The sequence below is a fragment of the Bos javanicus genome, chromosome 17, assembly GCF_032452875.1.
Source record: "Bos javanicus breed banteng chromosome 17, ARS-OSU_banteng_1.0, whole genome shotgun sequence".
NCBI lineage: Eukaryota > Metazoa > Chordata > Mammalia > Artiodactyla > Bovidae > Bos > Bos javanicus.
Genome location: NC_083884.1, coordinates 68,861,346 through 68,887,620, shown reverse-complemented (window position 1 = coordinate 68,887,620; position 26,275 = coordinate 68,861,346). Strand labels below are relative to the sequence as shown.

Sequence of the window (26,275 nt, the reverse complement as noted above, 5' to 3'; positions counted from 1 at the left end):
TCCAATGAGTCAGTTCTTCCATCATGAGGCCAAAGTACTGGAGTTTCAGCTTCAGCATCAGTCCTTCCAATAAATATTTAGGACTGATTTCCTTTAGGATTGACTGGTTTGATATTCCTGCAGTCCAAGGGACTCTCAAGAGTCTTCTCCAACACCACAGTTCAAAAGCATCAGTTCTTCGGTGCTCAGCTTTCTTTATGGTCCAACTCTCACATCTATACAGGACTACTGGAAAAAACCACAGCTTTAACTAGACGGACCTTTGTCAGCAAAGTAATGTCTCTGCTTTTTAATATGCTGTCTAGGTTGGTCATAGTTTTTCTTCCAAGGAGCAAGCGTCTTTTAATTTCATGGCTGCAGTCACCATCTGCAGTGATTTTGGAGCTCAAGAAAATAAAGTCTCTTACTATTTCCATTTTTTTCCCCATCTATTTGCCATGAAGTGATGGGAATGGATGCCATGATCTTCGTTTTTTGAATGTTGAGTTTTAAGACAGCTTTTTCACTCTCCTCTTTCATTTTCATTAAGAGGTTCTTCAGTTCTTCTTCACTTTCTGCTGTAAGGGTGGTGTCATCTGCATATCTGAGGTTGTTGCTATTTCTCCTGGCAATCTTGATTCCAGGTTGTGCTTCATCCAGCCCCGCATTTCACATGATGTACTCTGCACATAAGTTAAATAAACAGGGTGACAATATACAGCCTTGACTTACTGTGGAACCTGTCCATTGCTCCATGTACGGTTCTAACTATTGCTTCTTGACCTGCATACAGATTTCTCAGGAGACAGGTAAGGTGGTCTGGTATTCCCATCTCTTTAAGAATTTTCCAGAGTTTGTTGTGATCAACACAGTTTAAAGGCTTTGGCATAGTCAATAAAGCACAAGTAGATGTTTTTCTAGAACTCTCTTACTTTCTCTAGGATCCAACGATGTTGGCAATTTGATCTCTGCTTCCTCTACCTTTTCTAAATCCACCTTGAACATGTGAAAGTTCTTGGTTCCCATACTGTTGAAGGCTGGCTTGGAGAATTTTGAGCATTACTTTGCTAGTGTGTGAGATGAGTGCAATTGTGCAGTAGTTTGAACATTCTTTGGCATTGCCTTTCTTTGGGATTGGAATGAAAACTGACCTTTTCCAGCCCTGTGGCCACTGCTGAGTTTTTCAAATTTGCTGGCATATTGAGTGCAGCACTTTCACAGCATCATCTTTTAGCATTAGAAATAGCTCAGCTGGAATTCCATCACCTCCACTAGCTTTGTTCATAAGCTAGATGCTTCCTAAGGCCCACTAGACTTTGCACTCCAGGATGTCTGGCTCTAGGTGAGTGATCACACCATCGTGGTTATCTGGGTCATTAAGATCTTTTTTGTACAGTTCTTCTGTGTATTCTTGCCGCCTCTTCTTAATACCTCTGCTTCTGTTAGGTCCATACTGTTTCTGTCCTTTATTGTGCCCATCTTTGCATGAAATGTTTCCCTTGGCATCTCCAATTTTGTTGAAGAGGTCTCTAGTCTTTCCCATTCTATTGTTCTCCGCTATTTCTTTGCACTGATCACTTAGGAAGGCTATCTCATCTCTCCTTGCTATTCTTTGGAACTCTGCATTCAGATGGGTATATCTTTTCTTTTCTCCTTTGCTTTTCGCTTGTCTTCTTTCCTCAGCTACTTGTAAGGCCTCCTCAGATAACCATTTTGCCATTTTGCATTCTTTTTTGGGGGGATGATTTTGATCACAGCCTCCTGTACAATGTTACAAAGCTCCATCCATAGTTCTTCAGGCACTCTGTCAGATCAAATCCCTTGAATCTATTTATCACTTCCGCTGTATAATTGTAAGGGATTTGATTGAGGTCATACACTAATTAGTTTTCACACTATAGTTTTAACTTTTTAAGACTGTCATACGCTAGAGACCAAATGTCCATGTCTGCCCCTCCCCTGCAAATTTATATGTTGAAACCTAATTCCCAATGTGATGGTACCTAGTGGTGGAATCTTTGGGAAGTGATTCACGAGGGCTTGTGCTCATGAATGGGATTAGAGCCTTTATAAAAGAGACCCCCTTTCCCCTTCTGCCATGTGAAGACATGGTGAGGAGACAGCCATCTATGAACCAGGAAACAAGCCATCACCAGACACCAAATCTGCCAAAGCCTTGATCGTGGACTTCACAGTCTTTAGGACTTTGAGAAATGAATTCTTGTTGTCTTTTTTTTCAATTGGAATATAGTTGTTTTACAATGTTGTGTTAGTGAATGCTTGGTTTAGACCAAGTATTTTGCACAGCAGTCAGAATAGACTCAGACACACTATACGCAGAATCGTATTCTGAGGCCGGCTCCTTTCCCTCAGCATAGTCTCTCTGAGGCTCTTCTGAAATGACCTAGAGTTTGCTGAGTGGCAGTTTATTGCATGAGTATACCGCAGGTTGCTAATCCATTGAGTTGTTTTGTTTTTCATGATTATAAAACAGAGCTGCTATAAACACTTGTGTATATTTCTGTGTGAACATAAGCTTTCCTTTCTCTAGGGTAAATATCTAGAAATGGGATTTCTGGGTTGTAATTTCTCTACCTCATTAATATTTGCTTTTTTCCTAAAAAAAAAAAAAATGACAGCCATCCTAGGTTATTTATTGTATGAAATGGTATCTCATTGATTTTCATTTGCATTTCCCTAAAGACTAGTAATACTGAGCATCTTTACCGCACGAAGTGTAAAAAAATTTTTTTGATTATGTGTAACATAGGTAGAATGTTGAGCACATTTTCATGTGCTTATTGGCCATTTGTACATCTTCTATGAAGAAACATCTATTCAATCCTTTGCTTATTTTTTAATTGGGCTGTTTATCTTTCTATTGTCACACTGTTAGAGTTCTTTATATATTTTGGGCATTAGATCTTTATTCATGTATATGTTTTGCAAATATTTGCTCTATTCTGTGAGTTACTCTTTCACTTTCTTAATAGTGTCCTTGATACACAGAAATTTTAAATTTTGATGAAGTCCAATTTATTTTTTCTTTGATTGTCTGTGCTTTTGGTATCCTAACTGAAAAAATCATTGCCTCATCCAAGGTCATGTGTATCTGTACCCATATTTCTTCCTAAACCTTTATAGTTTTAGCTGCTACATGTAGGTCTGTGATCCATTTTAAATTAATTTTCATATATGAGGTAGGGGTCCAGTTTCATTTTTTCCATGTGGATATCCAGTTGTCTCAGCATTGTTTGCTGAAAACACTTGTTTTTTTCCCATTGAATGATATGGCACCCTTGACAAATATCAATCAGCCATAAATAATACTGTCAATCAAGCGATTGGTGGCTTGCAAAAGATTGAGCATGTAAGTAAATCTATGGAGGATAATGGGAACCAGGTTTCTTACTATTAGAGAAGGGGGCCAGAGAAAACTGGAATGAAGCCTGCAGTGTTGGACAGGGATTGATGTTACTCAGTACAGTGCATGGTTTTCTGACAGATATAATAAATAACATGTATTTATTATATACTATGTATACTATATACTATATCTTTATATATAAAGATACATAATAAATTATTCATTAATATAAATGATAATGTGGCCATAAATAATAATGTCTGGACTCTAAATTCTATTTCCTTCAGCTTATATGTCCATCTTTATGCTAGTACTGTAGCTCTTTTTTCAGTATATCACTGTTCCCAGGCCCTCTTAGTGGAAAGAGCTAGGAAATACATATGTATATACAAACACACATACACACACTTTTATATTTATGTTTCTTTCCTTTTTGTTTTCTTTCGCCGCATCATGTGGCATGTGGGATATTATTTCCCCAACCAGGGATGAAACCTGTGCCTCCTGCAGTGGAAGCGTGGAGTCCTAATCACTGGACAACTACCACAAGTCCTATGTATTTATTTCTGTATATCGCTCCCTACATATATATCAGAAACCATGCACTATACTAATAACATCAATCCCTGTCCAACACTGCAGGCTTCATTCCAGTTTTCTCTGGCCGCCTTCTCTAATAGTGAGAAACCTGGTTCCCATTATCCTCCACAGATTTACCTAACATGCTCAATTTTTTTGCAAGCAACCAATCACTTGATCATGTTGGGCCAATTGCCTCGCTCAGTCCCTGCCTCAGACAGGCCTTGAGCACTGCCAGTCTATTCTCCTTGCTTGGGCCTGATTAATGGCCTTTTGATGAAATTATTAAGGAAAGAATGAAGGATGGAAGGAAGGGAGGGAGGAAAAGAGGGAGAAAAAGACTTCTTTTTTTGATATAACAAACAATAGCATTATTGAACTTTAATGACTAGAAAATGGACAGGATGGAAAGAAAATATTTTGGACTGGTATCCAGGCAAGGGCCCCTTAATGTATCAAAGTAGTAACCACTACCTTGGCTTATTCTCAGATCCACCCCCCTGGAGCCAGAGACCTCTCTGCTTATAACACACAGGGGCTGGAGGAAACACATGACTCTGCTGGAGGTCAAGCTGGATGCAGGTACTGGGGTGTTTCCTTTTATCTCTCAGTCTTTGGACAGAGTGCTGCCTCATGCCCCAGAATCCCAAGCCCCATTCCTCCAACTTCTCTTTGGCAGAAAAGTACAGTTGTAATGGCTTCACAGGTGGTTGTTGTTTCTAACAATTTAAATGATTTAAATATATTTTAAATAATATCTCAGCAGAATGCATTTAGACCTTTATCTTTTTCCATAGGTATAAAGCTCAGAACTATTACCTTGAACCTTTGACTCCGACAAAAACTGATACAGTTTTGTATGGTGAGTTTGTTAGATGTTTTACTGGTGCCAGTTAGAGGAGGTGGGTTTCCATGATCCTTGTAGCAGCCAAGGTTTCCAGGCACTAGAGAAAAAAGAAAAACAAAAGAACTTGACAACATCTAGCTGTGAAACACCAAGAAGGAAAGGCGTGTTGCGCCAGGTACTTTCATCTCAGCCCATATTTCCATTCCTAAAGTGCAAATAAATAGCAAGCAGCAAGTGTTAAAAATGGAAGTCTTGGTGCCCTCTGCTAACTGCTACATCTTTGTTTTATTTTGACGAGTATGTGAAGCCCATAAAACCGACCCTAAGACATTTTTTACTTGTTCAATATTGATAGAATTTAGTATTGACAAGAACTAGGCATAGATTCCTAAAAACAGAGAAGCTACAAGACACAAATTATGTCTCAGAGTCACTGGAGGACAAAAAAAAAAAAAAAGGGCTTGGAAGCTACCATCCTATGCCTTGTGCCTCCCTAGTCCCCTCAAAAGCCCCACAAGTTGGTTTTACCAGGTCATTTCGTGAATTTAATAGTTCCCTATTGCCGCTGCGATCAATGACCGCAAACCTAGTGGGTTAAAGTAGCATAAACCCGTCATCTTACAGTTGCGGAGGTCAGAAGTACTAAATGGGTCTAATGGGACTAAAATCAAGGTGTCAGCAGAACTCTGGGGCTCCTCCTGAGGCTCCAGGGCACAACCTGCCCCTTGCTGTCTCCTGAAGAAGCTGCCCTCATTCCTCAGCTGTGGCTGCACCACTCCAGCCTCTGCCTCCCCCCCTGCTTCTGTCATCACACCACCTTCTCTGCCTCTCATCCCCCTGCCTCTCTGTTACACGTCCTGTGTGATGACACTGGCCCACCAGGGTACTCCAGGATCATCTCCCCATGTCAAAATTCTCATCTGCATCACGTGTGCCACGTAAGGTAACATGTTTGAAGATTCTGGGGGTTACAACATAGACTTTTGGGGGAGGGGGATTATTCTGTTTGCCACAGTGGATGTATTAGTGTTTCACAAGTACAAAAGTCAGATGGTCTGGTCTAGTAGAAAAAGCTGCAACTGAGAATAAAGAAACCTAAATATATGTGCCCCCACCTCCTGGTGTTTGTGCCCTTGTGTGATTCCCTCCCCTCGAGTGTGGGCTGGACAAGTGATTTGTTTTTGCCCAACAGAATGTGGTAGAGTTGAGGGGAACTACTTCTGTGACTGGACTACAAGAGCTGTGACTTTGGTCTTGCCAGTTGACTCTCTCTACTGCCTTCTTGGCTTATATACTCTAATAAAGCAATGTATCACATCAGAGGTCATAAGAATGGCCTTCAGCCAATAGCCAGCAAGGAGCTGAGACTTCCAGTTTCTGCAGAGACTGAATCCCACCAACAGCTATGTGTGCTTGAACGAGATCCTCCCCAGTAGACCCTTGAGATGAGACCCGGCCCTGGCAGACGCCTCACCAGAGACCTTGAGGCAGAGGACCCAGCTCAACCATGTCCAGATTTCCTGACCTACAGAAAGTGTGAGGTGATAAATGTGTGTTCTCGTTAAATTTTAGAGTAGTCTGTTACAGCAATAGATGACTAACACACCTATATAACATGCATCTAAATATATGCTCATTGAATAAAGGAATGTATTGTGAGCCATGGACAAATTATGGCTTCCTAGGTGGCTCAGCGGTAAAGAATCTGCCTGCCACAGGGTCGATCCCTGGGTCAGGAAGATCCCTTGGAGAAGGAAATGGCAATCCACTCCAGTATTCTCGCCTGGGAAATCCCATGGACAGAGAAGCCTGGTGGGCTACAGTCCATGGGGTCACAAAGAGTCGGACACGACTTAGCGACTAAACGACAATGGACAAACGGACCTCTCTGCCCCTTAGTTTTTCATCTGTGTTATTTATGAAATCACTCCACCATCAGATGAAGCCCTTTCCCTGTGGTCTCTATTTGGCTCCTTACAGTTCACATCACTCAAGATATAAGACACAAATGAGGTCTGGTCCTAGAAGCACTTCTAAGCCAGTCAGAATTACATATTATCCAGTTCCAAAGTGAGACATATAGATTCTTAGAAAGTACTTTTTGTTTAAGACTGGAAAGCAGCATGGTCCAGTTGAGTAAACTTTACACCCATACTAGTTTTTGGCACATAAGAATACACACATGTGCACACACACACACACACACTTTTCAATTTCTGCCACCATCTACATCTAACCAGCTCATTTTAAACTGGCAGGAAGCTAACCCAAAGAGTCACTCTCCCCCCTCTACGCCAAGTGGTTACCCTTCTCCCTTGCGTCACACATGGGTCAAATATAACAAATGTGGCTCACCACACAAATGTTAAAATGCATCTTTCGGAAACAAACCAAATCTCTATAGTAGCAAATGTAAACAGAAAAGATCTAGGCAGTAGGAGTTCAGCGTTCAGTGGGGGCCTGGCTTGGGAATGGCTGGGCTTTAGAGTTTAAACAAATGCAGTGAGCTAAGCATCTCTAGTTAGGGGTGAATCATATAGGCTTGTTAAAGGGGCCTTACACATGGAAACCTGAAGCATGCGTTTAATGGTTTTTAATAAGAGCTACTTGATCGTGATCATCTTGGTCATTTACTCTGATTTCTGTCTCATTTATTCCATTCCATGCTCAAAAATAGGCATGTTATTATGTATTCATTTATAGACAGCCTAAGGCACAGAACCATAAATGTTAACATTAGACATAAACAAGGTCGTGGTTTGCGTGGATGCAGCTGGAACCTATCAGGTTTATTCACAACAATTCGGTGAGCAAATTCAGGGAGCTCATGTTCAGTTACAGGAGGGCAGTGAGGCTCCAGAACACCCTGGGGAGACAGAGCCTGGAAACCAGCCCACACCGTGCTGCTGCTCCCTGCGTCTGGACAACGGTGGCCTTAGTATCGTCCTTGACACCATGTCAACCGCCTGCCAGACACTGTCCATTCTACCTTCTAAAATACTTCAGACACCTGTCCACCTCTCTATCCAAGCTGCTATTTCCCTGGTTTAGGCCACTGTCCCCTCCCTTTTGGGGCTTCCCAGGTGGTGCTAGTGGTAAAGAATCTGCCTGCCAATGCAGGAGACACAAGAGATGTAGGTTCAACCCTAGGGCCAGGAAGATCCCCTGAAATAGGAAGTGGCAACCTGCTCCAGTATTCTTGCCTGGAAAATTCAATGGACAGAGGAGCCTGGTGGGCTACAATCCTTGGGGTTGCAAAGAGTCAGACATGACTGAGAACATACACCTCTCCCACTCAGACTATTCTATCAGCCTCCTATTCCATCTCCCTGTTTCTAGGCTCCCCCTACTCTAATCTAGTTAGTACACTGCAACCAGAATAACCTTTACAATACATTCCAGGCAGAAGGAAGGCCAAGGGCAAAGGCCTAAAGCAAGAATGACCTTGGTTTTTGCAGGAACACAAAGAAGTGAGTGTGACCAGTGAAAGAGAGACGGGAAGGCACCAGGAGCTACAGAGGTATGCAGGGGCCTTGCCTGAACCCTCAGAGCTCCCGGGTCGTCCTCTAGGATCAAGTCCAAACTCTCACGTGGGACCCAAGGCCCTACCTGATCTATGCTGCTCCTCTATATCCCACCCCCTCAGCATCACCCTCTCTCTGTCCCTCGGCTCACATTCTATATGAAACCCAAGATACATTATAGTGTATCTGCAAGTTGCCCACATGCACATGGCTCTCTGGCCTCTGGCCTTTCTTACAAGCTGTTCCTTCTGCTTAGAACAATATTCTCTGCCTAGGATGGCAGCCTGAGCATCATTCCCCTTGGGAAGCCCCACAGGCCTCCTGTCATCCTCCCATTCCACAGAGAAGGTTGCACACCCCTGTGGTGTGCTCCTGTAGCAGCCTGTGTGAAACCTGATTCTAAACACCTGTTTATGTCTCACTTGTCGATTAACCATGAACTTAAGGGCTAGACTGTATCTTCTGCACACCATTGTATTCCCAGGGTCTGGTATGGTCCCAGCCATACAGTGGGTGCCCTGAAACTGGGTGCTCAATGAACAAATGTGTCCCATGTTGCCAGCTAAACTCATGGAGAGTGTGAGTTAAGGTACCTGTCAGGCAGCAGGGAATCAAGACTGCAGAGCAGAGTGAGAGGAGAGCTGACCTGCATCTTGACGTCCACTTAGGTTTTGACTCCTCGCTGTCCTCTTTGGCTGGAAACGCCACTCCAGATAACCAGGTTCTCCATTAGAAGTTAACTTTAAAAGGTAAAATTCTATCTTCATCATGTTGGATGAAACTTTTCAAAAATGCATTAGATAATTAAAAAAAAAAAAACTTTGTTTAACCTACGTACTTTGTTTCTTGGTGGCTTGAGGTCACCAGATGTATGTCACCAAATGGTCCCAGACTGTGTGCTTTCCTGTGTCTGACTCTAATAGTTAATCAGTCTCCATGGTTACAGCTGGGGCTGCTGAACCCTCAGAATATTAGCACTGGAAGGAGTCTTAGTGTCTACTTGCTACTGTCAGTGCCTGTGGTCTTGGCTTATCTTCTTAATTTGCTGCTTCTTAGGCTTAGGCTTATGGACTTCACTGGTGGCTCAGATGGCAAAGAATCTGCCTGCAATGCAGGAGACCCAGGTTCAATCCTGGGGTCGGGAAGATCCCCTGGAGAAGGAAATGGCAACCCATTCCAGTATTCTCGTGTGGAGAGTCCTATGGACAGAGGTGCCTGGCGGGCTACAGTCCGTGGGGTCACAAAGAGTCGGACACAAATGAGCGATTAACACTAAAAACTAAGTAGGCTTAGAACAAAACTATCGAGCTTATTAGAACTGTGTGGAAAATAAGAATAGTTTCTGAAAGAGGGAAGGCCTCTATGTTTCCTTCTCGATTTCAGCTGTCCATACAGTAGCTCAGAGCTTTGTTTGCCTGCTTCCCAGCTCTTGGCAATGTTCTGAAGGGCGCAGGTGCTACCATCACCTGTCCAGAGGCAAGCAGCATGTTGCAACAATCACAAACATGGGCTTTAGACAGACGGGCCCAGGGTGACCGTGGGTCCCTCTGCCACAGCCTTTCTAAGCTCAGGTTCATCCACAGTGGATGATACGGGCCTCAAAGGGTTCTGGTGAGAATTAAAATTAGATAATGTAAATAAAGTAACCACCACAAGGCCTGGCAATATAGTATGCGCTGAATAAACACTGTTTGCTGTCATTACATACAAAAGGCTTTCACCATTTCCCACACAAACCAGAATAACCTGCTGGGTTCATAGAAGAGTAAAGAAGCACTGAATTAAAAGATAAGATCAAAGGCAGTTATCTTGGAAAACTAGATTTGATTCCAGATATTAAAATGTTAACCTCTGCATCTGGGTAGATCCAGTGCACTGCCATGCAAGCCTTTCCCATGAAACCCAGAGCCCTTTCAGGAAGGCAGACAGGAGATGGGTTTCCTAGGTGACCGAGAAGCAGCCACAGTTCGGCCAGACTAAGGGCCCTGAGTGGGGGATACATGAGAGGCTGTTCTCCCTGGAGAGCAGAGGTCAGCTCCAGAGGGGAATGCTCACTCCACAGCTTTTCCCTTGGCATCCCTCTCCTGATAAGGCCAGTCTGGGAGCTAAATGAAAGTGACTCCCTAAGATGAAGGGCTAAGTCTGCAGACACGTTAGTCCCTCGACGCTCTGTGCACCGCAAGGCCAGCCTTTGAGGGCTGTCGCTGCTGCTGACTCTCACTGGAAAGTGTGGCTCCAAGTCTCGCCAGAGAAGACACGTCATTGTCGTCTTCAAAAGCATGACTGGTCAGCTGAGTGGATTTCCAGACCGTGTCCCACCCTGAGTTCTTCCCAGAAGCAGGGAGGGAAAGTCAATTTGTAAAAGGATATTTGTTCTCAAATTCCTTTTTTACTTTCAAGACCACTTTAAAGTCCTGTGGCTTGGTCATGCATTTTTTTTCTCTTACCAAAGAGGGTTCCACATTTTCAATTAAAAATCATCTGAAAATATAAATGGACCCCTTGTTTACCACATTTGGTGTTTTAAAATGTGACAGTTAATTACCAACAACCTTTTCAGAGATTCAGGGTTCTTGACAGAGGTAAAAGTTTTAGAGGTAGCTGAGGGAAGATGGTTCTTTCTTCAGATTAACCCAGGAACTACTGTCTTTTCACTGCCACAGGCAACTGTTGGGAAGCAACCACGGAGACTTGCTAAACAGCCTTTACAACTGGATATAACTGTGGTCTCACTTTGAAGGTGCACCTCACACCTCCACAGGGCCTCCATGGCCAACAGCCCTTCTCTGAGAACCGTCTTGGAGGACCTACTGTTGGCTGGGGGCAGGCCTACGAGCCCCATCCTTGGCCACTGCTGACCCCCACTGGGGTCACCAGACTCCCTCTCCTAGGAAGTTGGAACTAGGATTCTAGGTATTGAACTACAGGCACAGGACTTGTGGGATTCGGTCAAGCCTGGATTAAGGCAACAAAGCGACATCTGGGCCACGTGAGTGGATAAGTGAGCTGATTCTGCTGATCCACAAAGAGGAAGAAGAATGGAAGCCATACTGAAAGAGAGGGGCAGAGTGAGACTGTGCGGTCCCACAGACAGATGGTAAGTGTGGGCACCTCCTTCCCAGGTTCTGGGACACAGGGATTGGATTCTGTGATATTCTCCCAACACCCTTCCAATAAATCTCTTGCGCTCGAGTTAGCTTGAGTGAGTTCTATTCCTTGCAGACAATTCCTGACAAAGAAAAAAGCCTGCCCTTTATTGTAAAAGTTCAATCTGAATAAAAATCTTCAGCTGGTAATTTGCATAAGAAGTCCTGATCCATCACTGTGTTGTCTACTGCCAAATCTGAGAGATCTGTTTAAGAAACCGGAAGCAAAGTTTCTCTCTTGCATTTTAGAAAACTCTGCCCTGGCTCTGGGGAACATCTTTTACATTTTCTTACAAATAAAATCTGGCTCTTCGGAAACTATGCAGCGATTGCTTGTTTTACTTTTTTACACTAAATAAAGATTTTTATTAAGCACTGTAAGTTGTATTCAATAGCCTTCAGATACACCACACCACAACCCATCTACAATCAACCAAACCCAGCAGCAGTTCATTCTTGCACAATCCTTGAGTTAGGGTGAATCTTCCTTCAACTTACAGTCAGGTCCTATTCAGGTCTTGTGGGCAGGGACTGGGAAATTACATCTCATTTCTGATCACTAATGTGTGATGAAGCACATCGGGAGAATTATATGAAAACAAATAAATGATTCTGTTTTCAGTGTACACTGTTTGAAAGTATTAACAAAACACCGAAACGATATATGTATACTGGCTTCTAGTTTCCCGCTACAGAAGGCGAGGTGGGGTGGGGCGGGGTGGGAGGCGGGGGCGAGTGGGTGAGGCTAATTATTATAAACACCATAATGTCATTCACTACCTTCTGCCTCCACACTGGTGCCTCAGGAGCCGAATTCGCTCTTCTGGAGGACAGGGGAATAAGGAACTAAGTACACGTGAGATGATGCCACTGATAGTCCTATCAGATGACCAGTCATTTCAAAGACTTCCCTCAGAGCATCAATAGGTTAGGTGTGGATTATTCCATACTCTCAGCCCATGACCATGAGCACCCTGTATTCCATCCTGTCCACCTACAACTTCCGTTAAAAACCTGACAGTTGCCAGCTTGGTCCAAGTCCTACCATAACATGGCCACACTCTAACTCTGCAACTTTTTTTTTTTTGGCCATGCCATGTAACATGCAGGATCTTAGTTCTCTGACCAGGGATCCAAACCAAGCCCCATGCAAGTGAAAGCATGGAGTCATAACCACTGGACCTCAAGGGAAGTCCCTCTACCTCTATAACTTTATTTCTAAATATCAGTTCTCATTTTCAGTCACTCTGATTCTTTTACTCATGTCTCGGAGTTTCATAGCGACTCACCCAAATAAGTAAGTAAACAAGACCTTGTCTTCCCCTATGAAATTTTACCCTTGGGGAAGGCAGGAAAAGTTCCTAAGGGTTCTGACCCCCATACGACCCTGATGTATCACAGAGACAGTTCTCCTCTGGCAGGAGTCCCTTCTTGAAAGTTAATTTCTGGGGATAGAACGTGGTAGACTGTCTCCAAAGGAGGCTCTAATCATTTCCTCCCTCCCCATACATGTGTGCGACTCCCTACTTTCGACTTGGAACCAATTTCCTCTCCTCTTGAATCAGTACTGACCTTGTGACTTGCTTTGATTAAGAGAATATGGTGGACTTCTGAGTTCACCCCCTAAGAGGACTGGCAGCTTCTCTTGGAAGCCGGCCACCCTATAAGAGGTCTAAGTATGCTGCTGGAAAGAGAGGCTGCCCAGGTAGGGGGCTGAGGCCAGCCTGGACATCCCGTGGGTATCCCAGCCCCAGCAGAGGCCCGATGGATGCAGACACCTGACTGAGTCCAGATGAGAGCAGGAGGAACACAGCCAAGCTGAAACTCAGCCAATCCACAGAGTGAGGAGGTACGACAAGCTATTGTTGTTTTGAGACACCAGGGCTTTGGGGTGGCCTGTGATGCAGTAACAAGACAACCGAAACACCTTACTCGACAGAAGGTCAGTCCGAGTTCAGGAGGAATGGTACGGTACTGCTGTGTCTCTGGGAAGAGAGCTCAGTTTGTTGACTCGAACTTTTTTTCTGGACACCACAAACATCCCAGGCAAAGAACCACAGAGGCATCCTTTATTCGTCCTGCTGTTTCATGCCGTATGTATTTCACTTGTCATCAAGTTCTGACTCCTTCCTATAAGCGTCTTGGATGAACCCTTCCTGCATGATCTCGCTGCCACCACCACAGCCGAGGCCCTCATCCCTCTGTTTTGAAATCTACGCCTATCCTCCCCTCCCCAAACATCCCTCCTCCATCCACCCTATAACGGACACTGGGCTCATCTTCCTGAATGAGGAGGGCTTTCCCTGTATGTGAGCCTCAATCTAATCAGCCCTGGTGTTCAAGGTTCCCACCCAGTTCCTCTCTGTCCACTCCTTTCCTTGGGCAGCGTAACTCCCACCGACATGCACAGCAGTCCCGTGTCCTTCCTCTGCGTCTCTGTCTGGCTGTTTGTTCCCTGACCTGTGGGGCCCTGACCGCTCCAGCTCCATCTGGCCTTTCTCTCTAATGATGCCTCCAGCTCCCCAACCCTCACCGAGCCCTCTCAACTTCAAAAACTCACAGCTCTCTACCACATAACTCAATCTTATTTATATAATTGGTGGCTGGTCTCCAATTTTCTCCTGTGTTTATAGCTCAGATTCCTAATTACATCATAAGATTGAGGGTGGGACTATTCCTTATGTTCATGTGTATTTTTTACAGGCCAGTGCTGGTATAAAGATTATCAGTAAAATTGTCCTTACTGATCTGAATGATTTTCCCTTTTTAAGCTATTAATATGCTTTAGAACATTTTTGAAATGCAACGTATACAACTGTCGCTGAGGAAAATGTCCATTTGGTTCAGAAAGTCTGAATTTTTTAATGAGAAATTAAATAACATCCACTGCCAAAAACAATGAGTAATAGAGATATGCCTGTTCTGAAACCATAAAACTGCACTGTCAGAGGAATGCAGGGCATCCGGTGTTCCCTGAGCACAGGGTCACACCAGGCCCCAGGGGAACAGCCTCCGGGCAAGCAGTTGAGGCACACTCCAGGGCCCTGGGGCCAATCAGATAATGCAGGACTGAACAGCAATAAAATGAAGGTTGGGAAGAACCTGTTTAGGAATTGGATATTAGGAACACGCCAGTGGTAGTCCACACCTTGGACGCAGCACAGGCCACCACAGGCCCTGCCCGTACTTTTCTGCCTACCTTCTGCTAGGTCCCTGGACTCGGAGACATGTGTATTTTACTCATTTAATCTTCAAAATGCCCTGGAAGGTAGAGATGAGGAGACCAAGGCTAAGAGAGGAGTCACTTTGCCGTGAGCTATAAGCAAGTGATGATTCCAACCTAAGGTGAAGGACTTTGGAGGCTGAGTTCTTTCCTCTGGATCGTGTTGTCTCTTCCTGGGAGAGATACGACAATCACATCAGCAAGCACATCTGGTGAGCATCTATTACAGCCTGCATCCAGTCCCATCACTTCATGGCAAATAGATGGGGAAACAATGGAAACAGTGATAGACTTTATTTTGGGGGGCTCCAAAATCACTATAGATGGTGCCTGCAGCCATGAAATTAAAAGATGCTTGCTCCTTAGAAGAAAAGCTATGACCAACCTAGAGAGCATATTAAAAAGTAGAGACATTACTTTGCCAACAAAGGTCTGCCTAGTCAAAGCTATGGTTTTTCCAGCAGTCATGTATGGATGTAAGAGTTGGACTATAAAGAAAGCTGAGCACCAAAGAACTGATGCTTTTGAACTGTGGTGTTACAGAAGACTCTTGAGAGTCCCTTGGTCAATCTTAAAGGAAATCAGTCCTGAATATTCATTGGAAGGACTGATATTTTGGCCACCTGATGTGAAGAACTGACTCATTGGAAAAGACCCTGATGCTAGGAAAGATTGAAGGCAGGAGAAGGCAACAACAGAGGATGAGATGGTTGGATGGCATCACCAATTCGATGGACATGAGTTTGAGCAAGCTCCAGGAACTGGTGTTGGACAGAGAAGCCTGGTGTGCTGCAGTCCGTGGGGTCACAAAGCGTTGGATACGACTGAGAGACTGAACTAAACTGTTAAAGCCTGCACTGTGCAAGGGGCTGTGGAAGACTGTTAAAATATATGGTTTGAGGGGGGAAAGCCCCCATAAATTCTATTAGCACCCCTCCGTAAACAGACATACAGTCCATGCAAAATGAGAGAGCCCCACTGAGCAAATACAGGTTTCAAAGAAACCTCGGGTCCCCACCACTTTAAGGTCTGTCCCTCACAGAGATTCCAGAACCTATGTCTGTATTTGAACAGTTTAGTCCAGTTGGGAAAACAAACAAAAAATAAATCATCAAAAGAGGATTCTGACCGCTAATTCTGGTAACCTAAAAGGGTTCACTTAGATAAAAAGGTTATGTAATTGTAGTTTCAAAGAGAGAAAAGGTGAAAAATGAGACTGCATAAAGTACAGTATTAATGTTCATTTCAACTTCAATATTGCTTTGGGTATGGGCTACAGTTTGAGGTTTCATTATTTAGCTGTAAAGTGTTAGTGATGTACAGAGATGTGTCTTTTTCAAGGTGAAGTTCAGAGCAATGGGAACATGGTGTTGGGAGAGACCCTGAGGCTGGAACAAGGCCGCTGATGCATGGTTTCAGGCCAAGGGTCCACCTGTGGGGAGCCCCTTCCCAGCTGAGAACAGCTGGGCCAGGAACACCCGTGGAGATGGGCCCAACAGCGTCCAGAGTGGCTCTGCCTGCAGTGAATGCTTCCTGGATACTATCACAGCCTGCTTTCTCCTGGGGTCTGGGATTTCCCAAACTCAGAGGAGAAAAGAGAATGGCTTGGAGCTAACAGCTTGAACTGCAGACCCTCTGTCGCCACTGAGTTAATCCTTTGGTTTCCCCAATGTTGAAAAGGCAATCCTAATAATTCAGCATACTATCAGAATTTCAAACTCAAATTACCAAACAATACCCAAAGAAAAATTCTTAAGAATGACCTCAACTGTAGCCTTGTTCCATCCCAAGCCCCCCACTTTTAAGGAACTAAAGGAAATGGGGCTGTTCACAAGTCCTGGGAGGGAAAGGGCACTGGTTGGTCTTGCCATGAGGAGTCCTAGACTCAAATCCTATTTGGCTCAGAGGGTAATCCTCATCAAATCACTTAACCACTCCAGCTTCATTTTCTCATCTGACCAAGGAGGGCAGGAGGGAGGGAACATACCACCTGCTTCACAGAATTGTTGAAAAGGTAATGTGAATATAAGTGCTTTACACATATGAGGTACTCAATAATAACTGAAAAAAGCTAAAACATTAAAAAATCAGTTCTGACATTAAAATGCAAAAAGTGCTGACAGAAGCAGAACATTTTCTGTAGTTGAGGGCCTGCCTTGACCATCATTGCCAAAGTGCCCTTGGCTTTTTACTCAAAGTCTGAAGTTTAAAAACTCTAGTGCTCGCTTCGGCAGCACATACACTGAAATTGAACTTTAAAAACTCTTATTAGGGATCACAATTAGAAGCTTTCAAACCCTGCTCTTTTGGGTTGCATTTCTATAAGGAACAACAAATCTGTTTGAACAAAGTCAGGGTGTCATTTAATTAAAAGGAACTTAAGCCAGTGAGGTCTCCGACCAAAGGTCCCAAGTGGCAGAGGTGCTGTTGCTGGAGTCCTCCTAGGGCAAGTCTGGGAGAATGATGCCACCAGGAGAGAACTTCTCCCGGATTAGGAGGGAGGAACAATGGCCCGAATCCCTGACACAGAGGCTCAGGAAGTAACGGAGAAGGGCTTCCTTCTGACCCTGGCCCTCCCCCAGGCCTCATCACTGTCTTTCTGGGTCAGGTTTTGTACCCAGACCATGATCTGGCCCCATCTAATTTTTCTCAGACCTCATTTCCTGACCTTTTTTCTTAAAACCGATGTCTTAGCAACACTGATGTGCATGAGAATTCCTGTGTGTGTGCACGCATGCAAACTTTTCCCTCCGCCCCACCCTACCCTGGGTGCTTAAAGTGCAGTCCTGCAGTGCCAGCATCCCAGGGACCTGTTAGAAACACAGAATCCCACGTCTGTCCCAGAGCTACTGAATGAGAACCTGCATGTTAATAAGCTCTCTGGTGATGGTAGGTACCGTAAAGTGGGAAAAGCCCTGCACTAAGGCCCTACTTCTTACAGAAGCGCTCTGGCAGAGCAGCCCTGCCTGTACAGAGCAGACCCCCTCTCCAGTGCTCCCGTCCTTCTGTTCATCTCCTGTACGCAGAGCATCTCACATGTGCTCACCTCTTTATGTGCTGCCTTCACTTCTAAACTAGGGGTTCCCCACTGGCTGCAGACCATGCCACCCCTGTGTCCCCTACTATATGGTTAGAGCTTAAATAATGTCGTTTGTCACAGCTAATCACTTCTAAGGTCCTTGTGATTTTAAACTTTAATAACTAATTTTAAATAAATTTAATAACCAACAATATTAAACTTATTAAAAGTTTAATAACTAACCCAAATACCTGTGAACTATGTTTAAAAAGCACAGTTAGGTGAGTCATGTTACATACTTGAATCTGGATACTTTGAATGTGTTTACACATTCAGTTTAAAATTTTTTAAATATTACAAATTCTTTCAGTATTACAAAAACTATTTTTTGTAATTGAAACTTTCAAGCATACACAAAACATAGGAAAGAATATGAGCTCTTACCCAGCATCAACAAATAGCCACTTTAGAAAAAATATTCTTATTTCATCTGTTTCCCCTGCACCCGTCCCACCCACTCACTCTTTGGAAGGCTAGATCACTTAAAACAAATCTCAGATATACTATAACTTCAGTGTGCATCTGTAATTTAAAAGGGCTCTCTCTATATGCATGCCATTACTGTACCTATTAAAGTTAACAGTGATTCCTTAATATAACATCGTCAGGATTCAAATTTCCCTAATTCGAAGGGGAATTTTTATAGTTGAGTGTGTAGAAATCAGGTGAAAATTTTATTGCAAACCAAAAATAGCTCTTGGAGCCTACATGATAAATTTCTCATGCCTGTGGCCTCAGGATCTAATCAGGGATGTGAAGAAAATGATATTTGTCTTTAAATACCATTTGCAGGTTCTGCTCTCCCCCAACTAGCCTACTTAGTTTCAAAAACTGTATGAAACTTTTATAAAGAATTTGTAGGTAAAAGAGAACAAAGCAAAAGCCCTGCGGGGTATTATAGTGCCTGTCCCTCAAAAGCAATGAAATAAACAGGAATAGGACTGGTGAGGCTGACTATTTAACAAGAGACAGACACGCAAAGGCTGGACATTAAGCCAAATGATTTCCTGTTCAGTAGTCAACAGGACTTAAGAGATTCAGGAGGCGGGACAAACAGGGATAGTAAACTTGATGTTGGGATTTCCTTTTAAAAATCTATATTTCTTCTCTCTGTGATAAGAATGGGGGTTCTGAGACACATACTGGCAGAAGCAGTTTGAAGAGCAAATCCAATTTCCTGGGGGTTGTTCTCCTTTTAACAGTAAGTTCTGATCTGAGCTGCATAGGTCAAGAGCACGGTTCAGATCTCTCTCTGCTCCCTTTTGAATCAGACTTGGTCTCTGCCTGCCTACTTGTTTTAGCTCTTTGCGTAACAGAGATTCCGGTCTCCACACAATGGCCCACCATTCAACCACACTCGGCTTTGTCCCTAAACATTCATTCCCCCTGGTTCCTGCTGGGTCTGTTATATTCAGATATGAACTTTCCAGGAATCTGATCATGTCACAGGCCTTTTCCTGTATGACAAGTTCAATGCTGATCATGAATAGCGGGCTTCACACAGAGGCTTAGTATTATTCATGAAAATTATGACTCCACATCCAGAAATAGGGCAAAACTGGCCTAAAATAGGCAGGCTGGATCTCAGTTGAGTCCATCAGGCAATTACCAAGGTCTCCTGCTGCAAACAACTTAGGAGGTTTTCTCAACTCTATTAATCTGACAAATTAAAAGCACAATGTCCTTGCAGACTCAAGGTCTGAGGCCTGGCTCAGTGGGGACCCTGGTGCCCACAGGGTGAACAGAAGGGTTTTCCAAAAGACCAAAGCCAGATACTGCTCCCTCCTCCCACCGCCCTAAACCAAGGGCTCCCAGTTCTCATTCCCAACTTCTGTGTGTCTTCCCACCTTGACCATTTCAAGACCAGCTTTAGAAGCTCTGAGAGGGTTATGAAAGCGCCTTTAAGAAAAATGACATTTAGTCTTTCTTTTGGAACAGTGAGACACATCTGACAAATATTACAAATTAGAGGGGACCTAGGTGGTTCGTACTATTTTGCTGGAATTCTCTACTCTGGAACTCAGTGACCACGTGAGTCTGCTTCCATTGGCCCAAATTATATTTTATAAATGAGAGTGGAGGATTATCTTTCTAAATAAAAGCACTCGGACTGAAACCCCCTCTTTGCCATTCCTAAGAGAATGACATAGGCTGGTACTAAAAGACCATCATTGTGCAGAACAAATGGACCGAGGAAAATCTGCTTTCCTCTCCCCTAGCCCCTTCCTTCTTCACATAACTAGAGCCAAAAGAGATGTTTTTCATTTTAAAAATTTGATTAAGCAGCCTGGGCAAAAGCCTATTCTTCTGGTCTTTACAGTTTTCTCATTTTGGCAGAGCTGAACCAAGGTATACCAGGCTGGAAGGACAGGGAAGTGAGGGCCTAACTGCTGGGCAGTAGTGAGACATGCGAAAGTTTAGCTCATGAAAGTGAGCACTGGTCCCCCCAAGGCAGCAGAGTTCACACTGCTGAGGTGGGCACAAGGAGAGAGGCTTGAGTCCCACTTGGACCTCCATACCCTTCCTGACCTGAGGAGTGGGAGAGAAGGCAGGAGAAAGGGTAGATTTAAATCATGAGGGAAAAAATCCGGGTAGGCTTATTATGAAAGAGCAGTCCTTTCCTTCAGCTCTAAGAACTGAGAAACTCTATTCCTCTGGCATATTTAACAAGACATTATAAACACCGATTAGTAAACGCCTTATGGCCACCATGTGTAGTTTTGATTTCCATATGTTAAATCTTCCCGCAACATTTTCAACCTTATTTTCAAGTACCTTTCTAAGATCCCCTGACATATCACATATGCCCTGAGGGTCAGGATACCTTTCTGCCTTTACATACATATAATAAACACTGAACAGGGAATGAAGGAATGAACAGATTAGAAGACAGATCTTGTGCTAAAAGGCTGAAGAAAGTGGGTTTTCCAGTAGTAGGGAGTGACAAATTATGAGCTATTGTAATATAACAATAGAACATCTTTATGCTAATGTGAGGAAAGGAGCTATCACATTGGTTTTGAAGGTATCTAATTTACTGAACACCAGCTTTCATGGGACACAGCACATCAAATCTAAACAGTAAGTAGAGTCACAACTTAGTTTTACTGTCAATAAAAGGCTCTTCGTTCATTCTTTAAAAAAAAAAAAATTGGCCACACCCCGTGGGATCTTAGTTTCCCAACTAGGGATTGAACTCAGGCCCCTGCAGTGAGAGTGCTGAGTCCTAACCACTGGACTACCAGGGAATTCCCTCATTTTTGAAAATTAATTCCCCAAAGTCCAAGGTACTGTTTCTTTTTCTGGACTGCTACCAAGCTGGTGCATCTCTACCCATCGAAGAATCAGTGTGAGGAAAGCCAGTGGAAGGTGAAGTTCTGGGCTTCTCCATGGAGGCAAGGGGGTCCTGAGAGAACCTGAGGGTCTCCTTCCCAAAAAGCCTCCATGAGAGAAGTGAAAATCTTCAGCCCAGGTGGCTTTCCTCCCACCTGCTCCAGGAAGCCCACCTGCCTGCCTGCACTATCTGCCCTCCCCTGCTCACTCTGGGGCACTGGCCTCCACTCCGAAGGCCTAGTGCTCGGGGCCAAGGGGGAGTCAGGGCCTTACTCTGGCAGGTGGGGATCTCGCAGTACTTCCAGTAGACGCCGTCCTCATGCTCCGCCACGTAGCACCAGGGGCTCACGTCACCGTCTGGGTTTCTGGGGAGGGAAAAGGACACACCCGGTAACACTCCCTTTGTTTTAAGTCAACTGGCTTATTGCTTTTCAGTTTTACCAACCCCCACCAAAACCAAACCAAACAGACAAAAAATCTCCAGCTTCTGTGTTGTTTCTAATAATTCATATGTATCTTAATGCCACCTCTCATGAAGAAGAAAAAAGTGGGACTACTACAAGAATAATGCAATCCACTGCCACAGAAACTTCAGAGCTTGAGGGCGGGGTGGTGGGTGAGCAAAGGTGAAGTGTGTTTACACGAATTCACTGCAGTGTGACCGGGACAACTGACCACTGACTAGATGATTCCAAACAGCCCTGGCACCTTAACTGTGAACACGGGGACCCCATGACTGGGAGAGCACAGGTGCCCATAGAACTGTGCATAAACATACGGATGGAGCCAACGGCCAGGATGGAGACTCGGAGGCTCAGAGTCAAAGGTCCTGAAGATACGCAAAACCCCCTTTACTGCACAAGTTTTCTTTCAATGTTGTATTCTAGGGAAATCTTTACTTGCAAAGATGTTCACCACAGCATTTTCACAATGCAGAAAAGTTAGAAACAATAATTAAAGGTTGGTTAAATAAATATGTCCATATAAGGGAAAGCTAGACAGCTGGTAAAAATGTGGTGTAGAGACATATTTATTAATATGGAAAGAAATTCACATGTCTTGTTAGGTTCTTTTTTTTTTTTTTTAAAGGCAGTTCTAAAACACAATGTATGACAACAATCCCATTTTTGAAAAGATATATTTAGGGATGGATACACACCAGATCCTTGGAAGTATTTATCTCTAGATGATGGGACTATAGGTATTAATAATTCTAATGTTTTTATTTTCTGATTCCCTTTATTTTCTTATGTCTTCTAGAGTGAACACTGTGTGATTTTTAAACAATAAAATAAAATTCACATGCTCCAGACTCCACTGACAAGTTTTCAATAGGATCAGGCCAGTCAACTCACCTGTGATAGAAATGGGTCCTCTTTTCACTTCAAAATACTAACATCTCAGAAACTTCTAAAGAAAACTACACCAAAGAGTCTCAGTCAGAACAGAGAGTCCTGTTATCCTGGTACCAACTTCTGACATGGCAGTAATAATTGCAAAAGACTTATTTCACATTTCTATACAAGTAGCTTGGAATAAATGGCTTTAAGGTCTTTTCAACTCTGAGATGCCACGACAATAATGGGCAGTGCTGCTGAAACACAGCAAAAGATGGCAGGGGTTAATGGACACACAGAAAAGCCTTGCCTCTCTCTGCTGCTTTTCAAGCTCCCTTTATTTGGACTCAGAAGGCTGGAAACCTGACACTCCGGTTAGGCCGGAAATGGGCATAAAGACCCTGCGGCCTAAGCTTTTGGAGCAGCCCCTATCAGGCCTGGGAGCGATCAGCCTATTGTGCGGCCCAGAAGATAAGCCACCCTGAAGCACAAAGGGTCCTTTTATTTTTTGTGCCCAAAGGCAGGTGCCAGCACCAACCCTGCTGTCCCAGCCTCTGTCCTCCCACCCCCAACCCAGATACACAGAGCCCAGAGAAGCCCATTCCCATCACTCGCCATCTCTCAGACATTGCAACTGGGATGGCATTGGAAACATCATGTAAGACAAACATGGTGTCGGGTGTCAGCTGAGAAATCAAAGTTGGAGAACTTGTACAAAGCCCTTCTTTAGACAGTATTTCACTGTCATTTTCCTCCCTCTATTCAGGGTTTTGCTTTGATGTAGGATTTGGTAAAGTCTTTCGAAAACAACTGTTTGTTATCAAAGTTAAAACCATTCTGAAAAGCATCAGAAAAGGTTAAGAAAGAACAGGTAAATTAATCTTTGATTCCGCTTCGGTGCTAAAACAAAAGGTCCCAGGGCTCTCTAATGTGATAATAATCGACAATTTCAGTGTCCCTTTTTTGAAGGATAAACTTAGGTCAGGTCTGGTACATTTCACCAAATCAAAGGAGAGGCCTGCAGCCAGCCAAGGCTCAGGAGGAAGGTGGTGCTCCTGGCGCTTAGTGTTTCCTTAATGGATATTTACTGGTACGTGTGTGGGAGCCTAGTGGTGGAACTGGGTGCTAATCTATAAGAAAATAAATTTTTTTTTCATGTAAATTAAACCTCGTGGGAAATTTAAAATCAGATTTAAAAACAGGAGCACATCTGAGAAGACTTGCTTGATAGAAGGCATCAGAAGAATAGGATAAACGAACAGCCTAATACCAAGAGATAGTTTAGAACAAGAAGATAAAACAAAAAACAAACACTGGTTTCTCTTCCTAAGTACTCTTCTTAACCCAAGCCAACTATTCCCAATAGAAAAGCTAGGGGAAGGAAATAAGCCAGAAGTGAAGTGGGGTTCATTTCTTTTAAATATGAAAGAAAAAAATTAATGATCATGTACAACTTTGAAAATAAAATGTAAAAGGATTATTTAATGAGCATGTGTAATATTAATGCTAAAATGCAAAAGATAGCAAAACGTGAAGTAATATATAAACAAACTGTTACCTCTGGGAAGAAGGCCTTGTTGGAGAGGATTTGGGAGGGAAGAGGTAAAATGAGGACTTTATTTAAACTATATATATATATATATATATATATATATATATATATATATATCTGTGGAGAAGGCAATGGCACCCCACTCCAGTACTCTTGCCTGGAAAATCCCATGGACGGAGGGGCCTGGTGGGCTGCAGTCCATGGGGTCGCTAGGAGTCGGACATGACTGAGCGACTTCACTTTCACTTTTCACTTTCATGCATTGGAGAAGGAAATGGCACCCCACTCCAGTGTTCTTGCCTGGAGAATCCCAGGGACGGGGGAGCCTGGTGGGCTGCCGTCTCTGGGGTCGCACAGAGTCGGACGCGACTGAAGGGACTTAGCAGCAGCAGCAACAGCATATATATCTGTGGTGTTTGAGAAATTTTTTAATAAACTTTTAACACTTCTATAACAAACAAAAAATAAAATGTAACATAAAAAACAGCAATCAAAAAGCAAACTAAAAAACAGTGCACTAGTAGCTATGAGGGAATGGCCAGTTGGTGTCCATTAGAATTAAGATGAAGCAAAGAGATGAAGACAACACGGACTACAGGCCTGGAGACTTCAAGATAAGCCCAAGGGTCCTAGATGTGGGCAAAGGTACCTGGGGAGGGCAGCAGGTAAACACTGGGGCCCGTGCAGTATAGGTATAAATATGTTGTCTCAGCTGGGTCAACAGTGCGAAGATCCCAACATTCTGCTAGAACTGGGGGCAGAGTGTGCGGCTCAAAGAGTGACTCAGCGATCGTTTTTCCCTGCCCCAGTGGCTTAAGAGGCTGCCTTTGTACCTGTCCTAATAATGATTAAATTCAGCACGTGGCTGAACCATGAGTCACGTAACCAGGACCCTGGATATAAATACCTAAGACGTAGCTATAACCAAAGGTGCTCTGGTCCCTACTGACCAGTGACTCTCAAGCTGATCTGGATCACTGACAACTTTGAGAATCTGATCAAAGCCATGGATCATCTCCCCTGACAATCACAAGTACACACTTGAAGCACCATGGAGTTCAGCCCCTATGAGGGTCAGACAGCAGGTGAAAGAGCAAAGAAACACCCGAGTATACTGAAAGGAAAGAAAGAGCACAAATCTGCTGGCTACAGGTGCTCCCAGAGCAAGGTGGGCCTGGGCTGGCAGGATGTGGGACAACACAGGGCATCTTCCTTAGCTCAGAAGCAGAGGGAAGTTCGGGCCACAGACAGTGCTCCACTTGCCCATGACATCCACGGCAGCTTAAGAAGCTGAGTCTTCTGGTGGCAGCGCCAACAAAGGAAACCCTCCCAAAGAGACATGGAAGTGATCAGACAGGAAAGCAGAGCTCTGCAAACCAACATCAAAGAGCCCCAAGTTGAAAAGAGATTCTGTGTTTGTGTGTGTGTTTGTGTGCACATGCGCACGCAGTTTTGCGAGAAACATTTCTAAAATAGTAACAAGAAAGGCTTTCTGAGTTGGCCAAAAGGAAGACAAAGCTTTGCCTAGTCGTGAGCAAGGCGGGAAGAGACCGGAGGAGGGTCTTACCTGCAGTAGTTATGCTCGCCCACGCCCCCCTCCCCGTTGGGGTACTTCAGAGTGTTGTAAGGATGCTGGAAAGTCTCGTTCCAGAACAGACATGGCTTCCCACCTTGCAGTGCCGTCCAGTTCTGTGTTCCCCTGTAATCTGCACCGTTGGCTGTGAAACATTCTAGGAAAAAGAAAAGACAGAGCAAACTAAGTTTCTGGCAACATCTATAGCTTCCTCCCTCTGTGCTAGATGTCCTGTTTTGTTTGGATGGAGCTGGAAATGGGTAGCGTTTTGCTGGATCCGAGACACAGCGGGTTGAGCACTGGTAGGACTGGGTACCCTCCAAAGCCCAGGCTCCTCTTGGCGCTTGCTTGTCTGCAGACACAAGGACGTTTTCCCCGAAAGTATACAGATCCCAGCTAGGATATAAACAGGGAGCTGAAATGTATTGAAGCCCATGAAGTGAACCGGGAAAACCCCCAAATCTGGGAGCCATCCATGAGGAACTCTGGGTGCTCAGAGGGGGTCACTGCGCCGCCAGCGTCTCTGTGTGGTAACTGGAACCAGGGCACCAGCTCTAACTGAGCTCTCCTCTACGGCTGAAAGGCTGCACTGACACTTGGATTTAATAAGACCATCGGATACAGCAACGCTTTGGAATCCCAATCACACGGGTCTGGGAATGACTCACATTCCCTGGTAATGAAGAACAGTCCTCCCTATGCTGCTTGAGACGGAGGTGCCACAAAACAGACAGTC

The 26,275-nt window shown here is 44.1% G+C and overlaps 1 protein-coding gene across 3 annotated transcripts in view; it reads right to left on the bottom strand.

The window, feature by feature from the left end:
* Positions 1-26,275, bottom strand: part of KREMEN1 (kringle containing transmembrane protein 1) — a 99,441-nt gene that overhangs the window by 54,320 nt on the left and 18,846 nt on the right. For all 3 annotated transcript variants that reach the window (XM_061385255.1, XM_061385253.1, XM_061385254.1), the window contains exons 2-4: positions 25,534-25,696; positions 21,351-21,442; positions 4,745-4,869 (exon numbers count right to left, since the gene is read on the bottom strand). In XM_061385255.1, the coding sequence (XP_061241239.1) occupies positions 4,745-4,869; positions 21,351-21,442; positions 25,534-25,696 (380 nt within the window). The remainder of the gene's footprint in view (positions 1-4,744; positions 4,870-21,350; positions 21,443-25,533; positions 25,697-26,275) is intronic.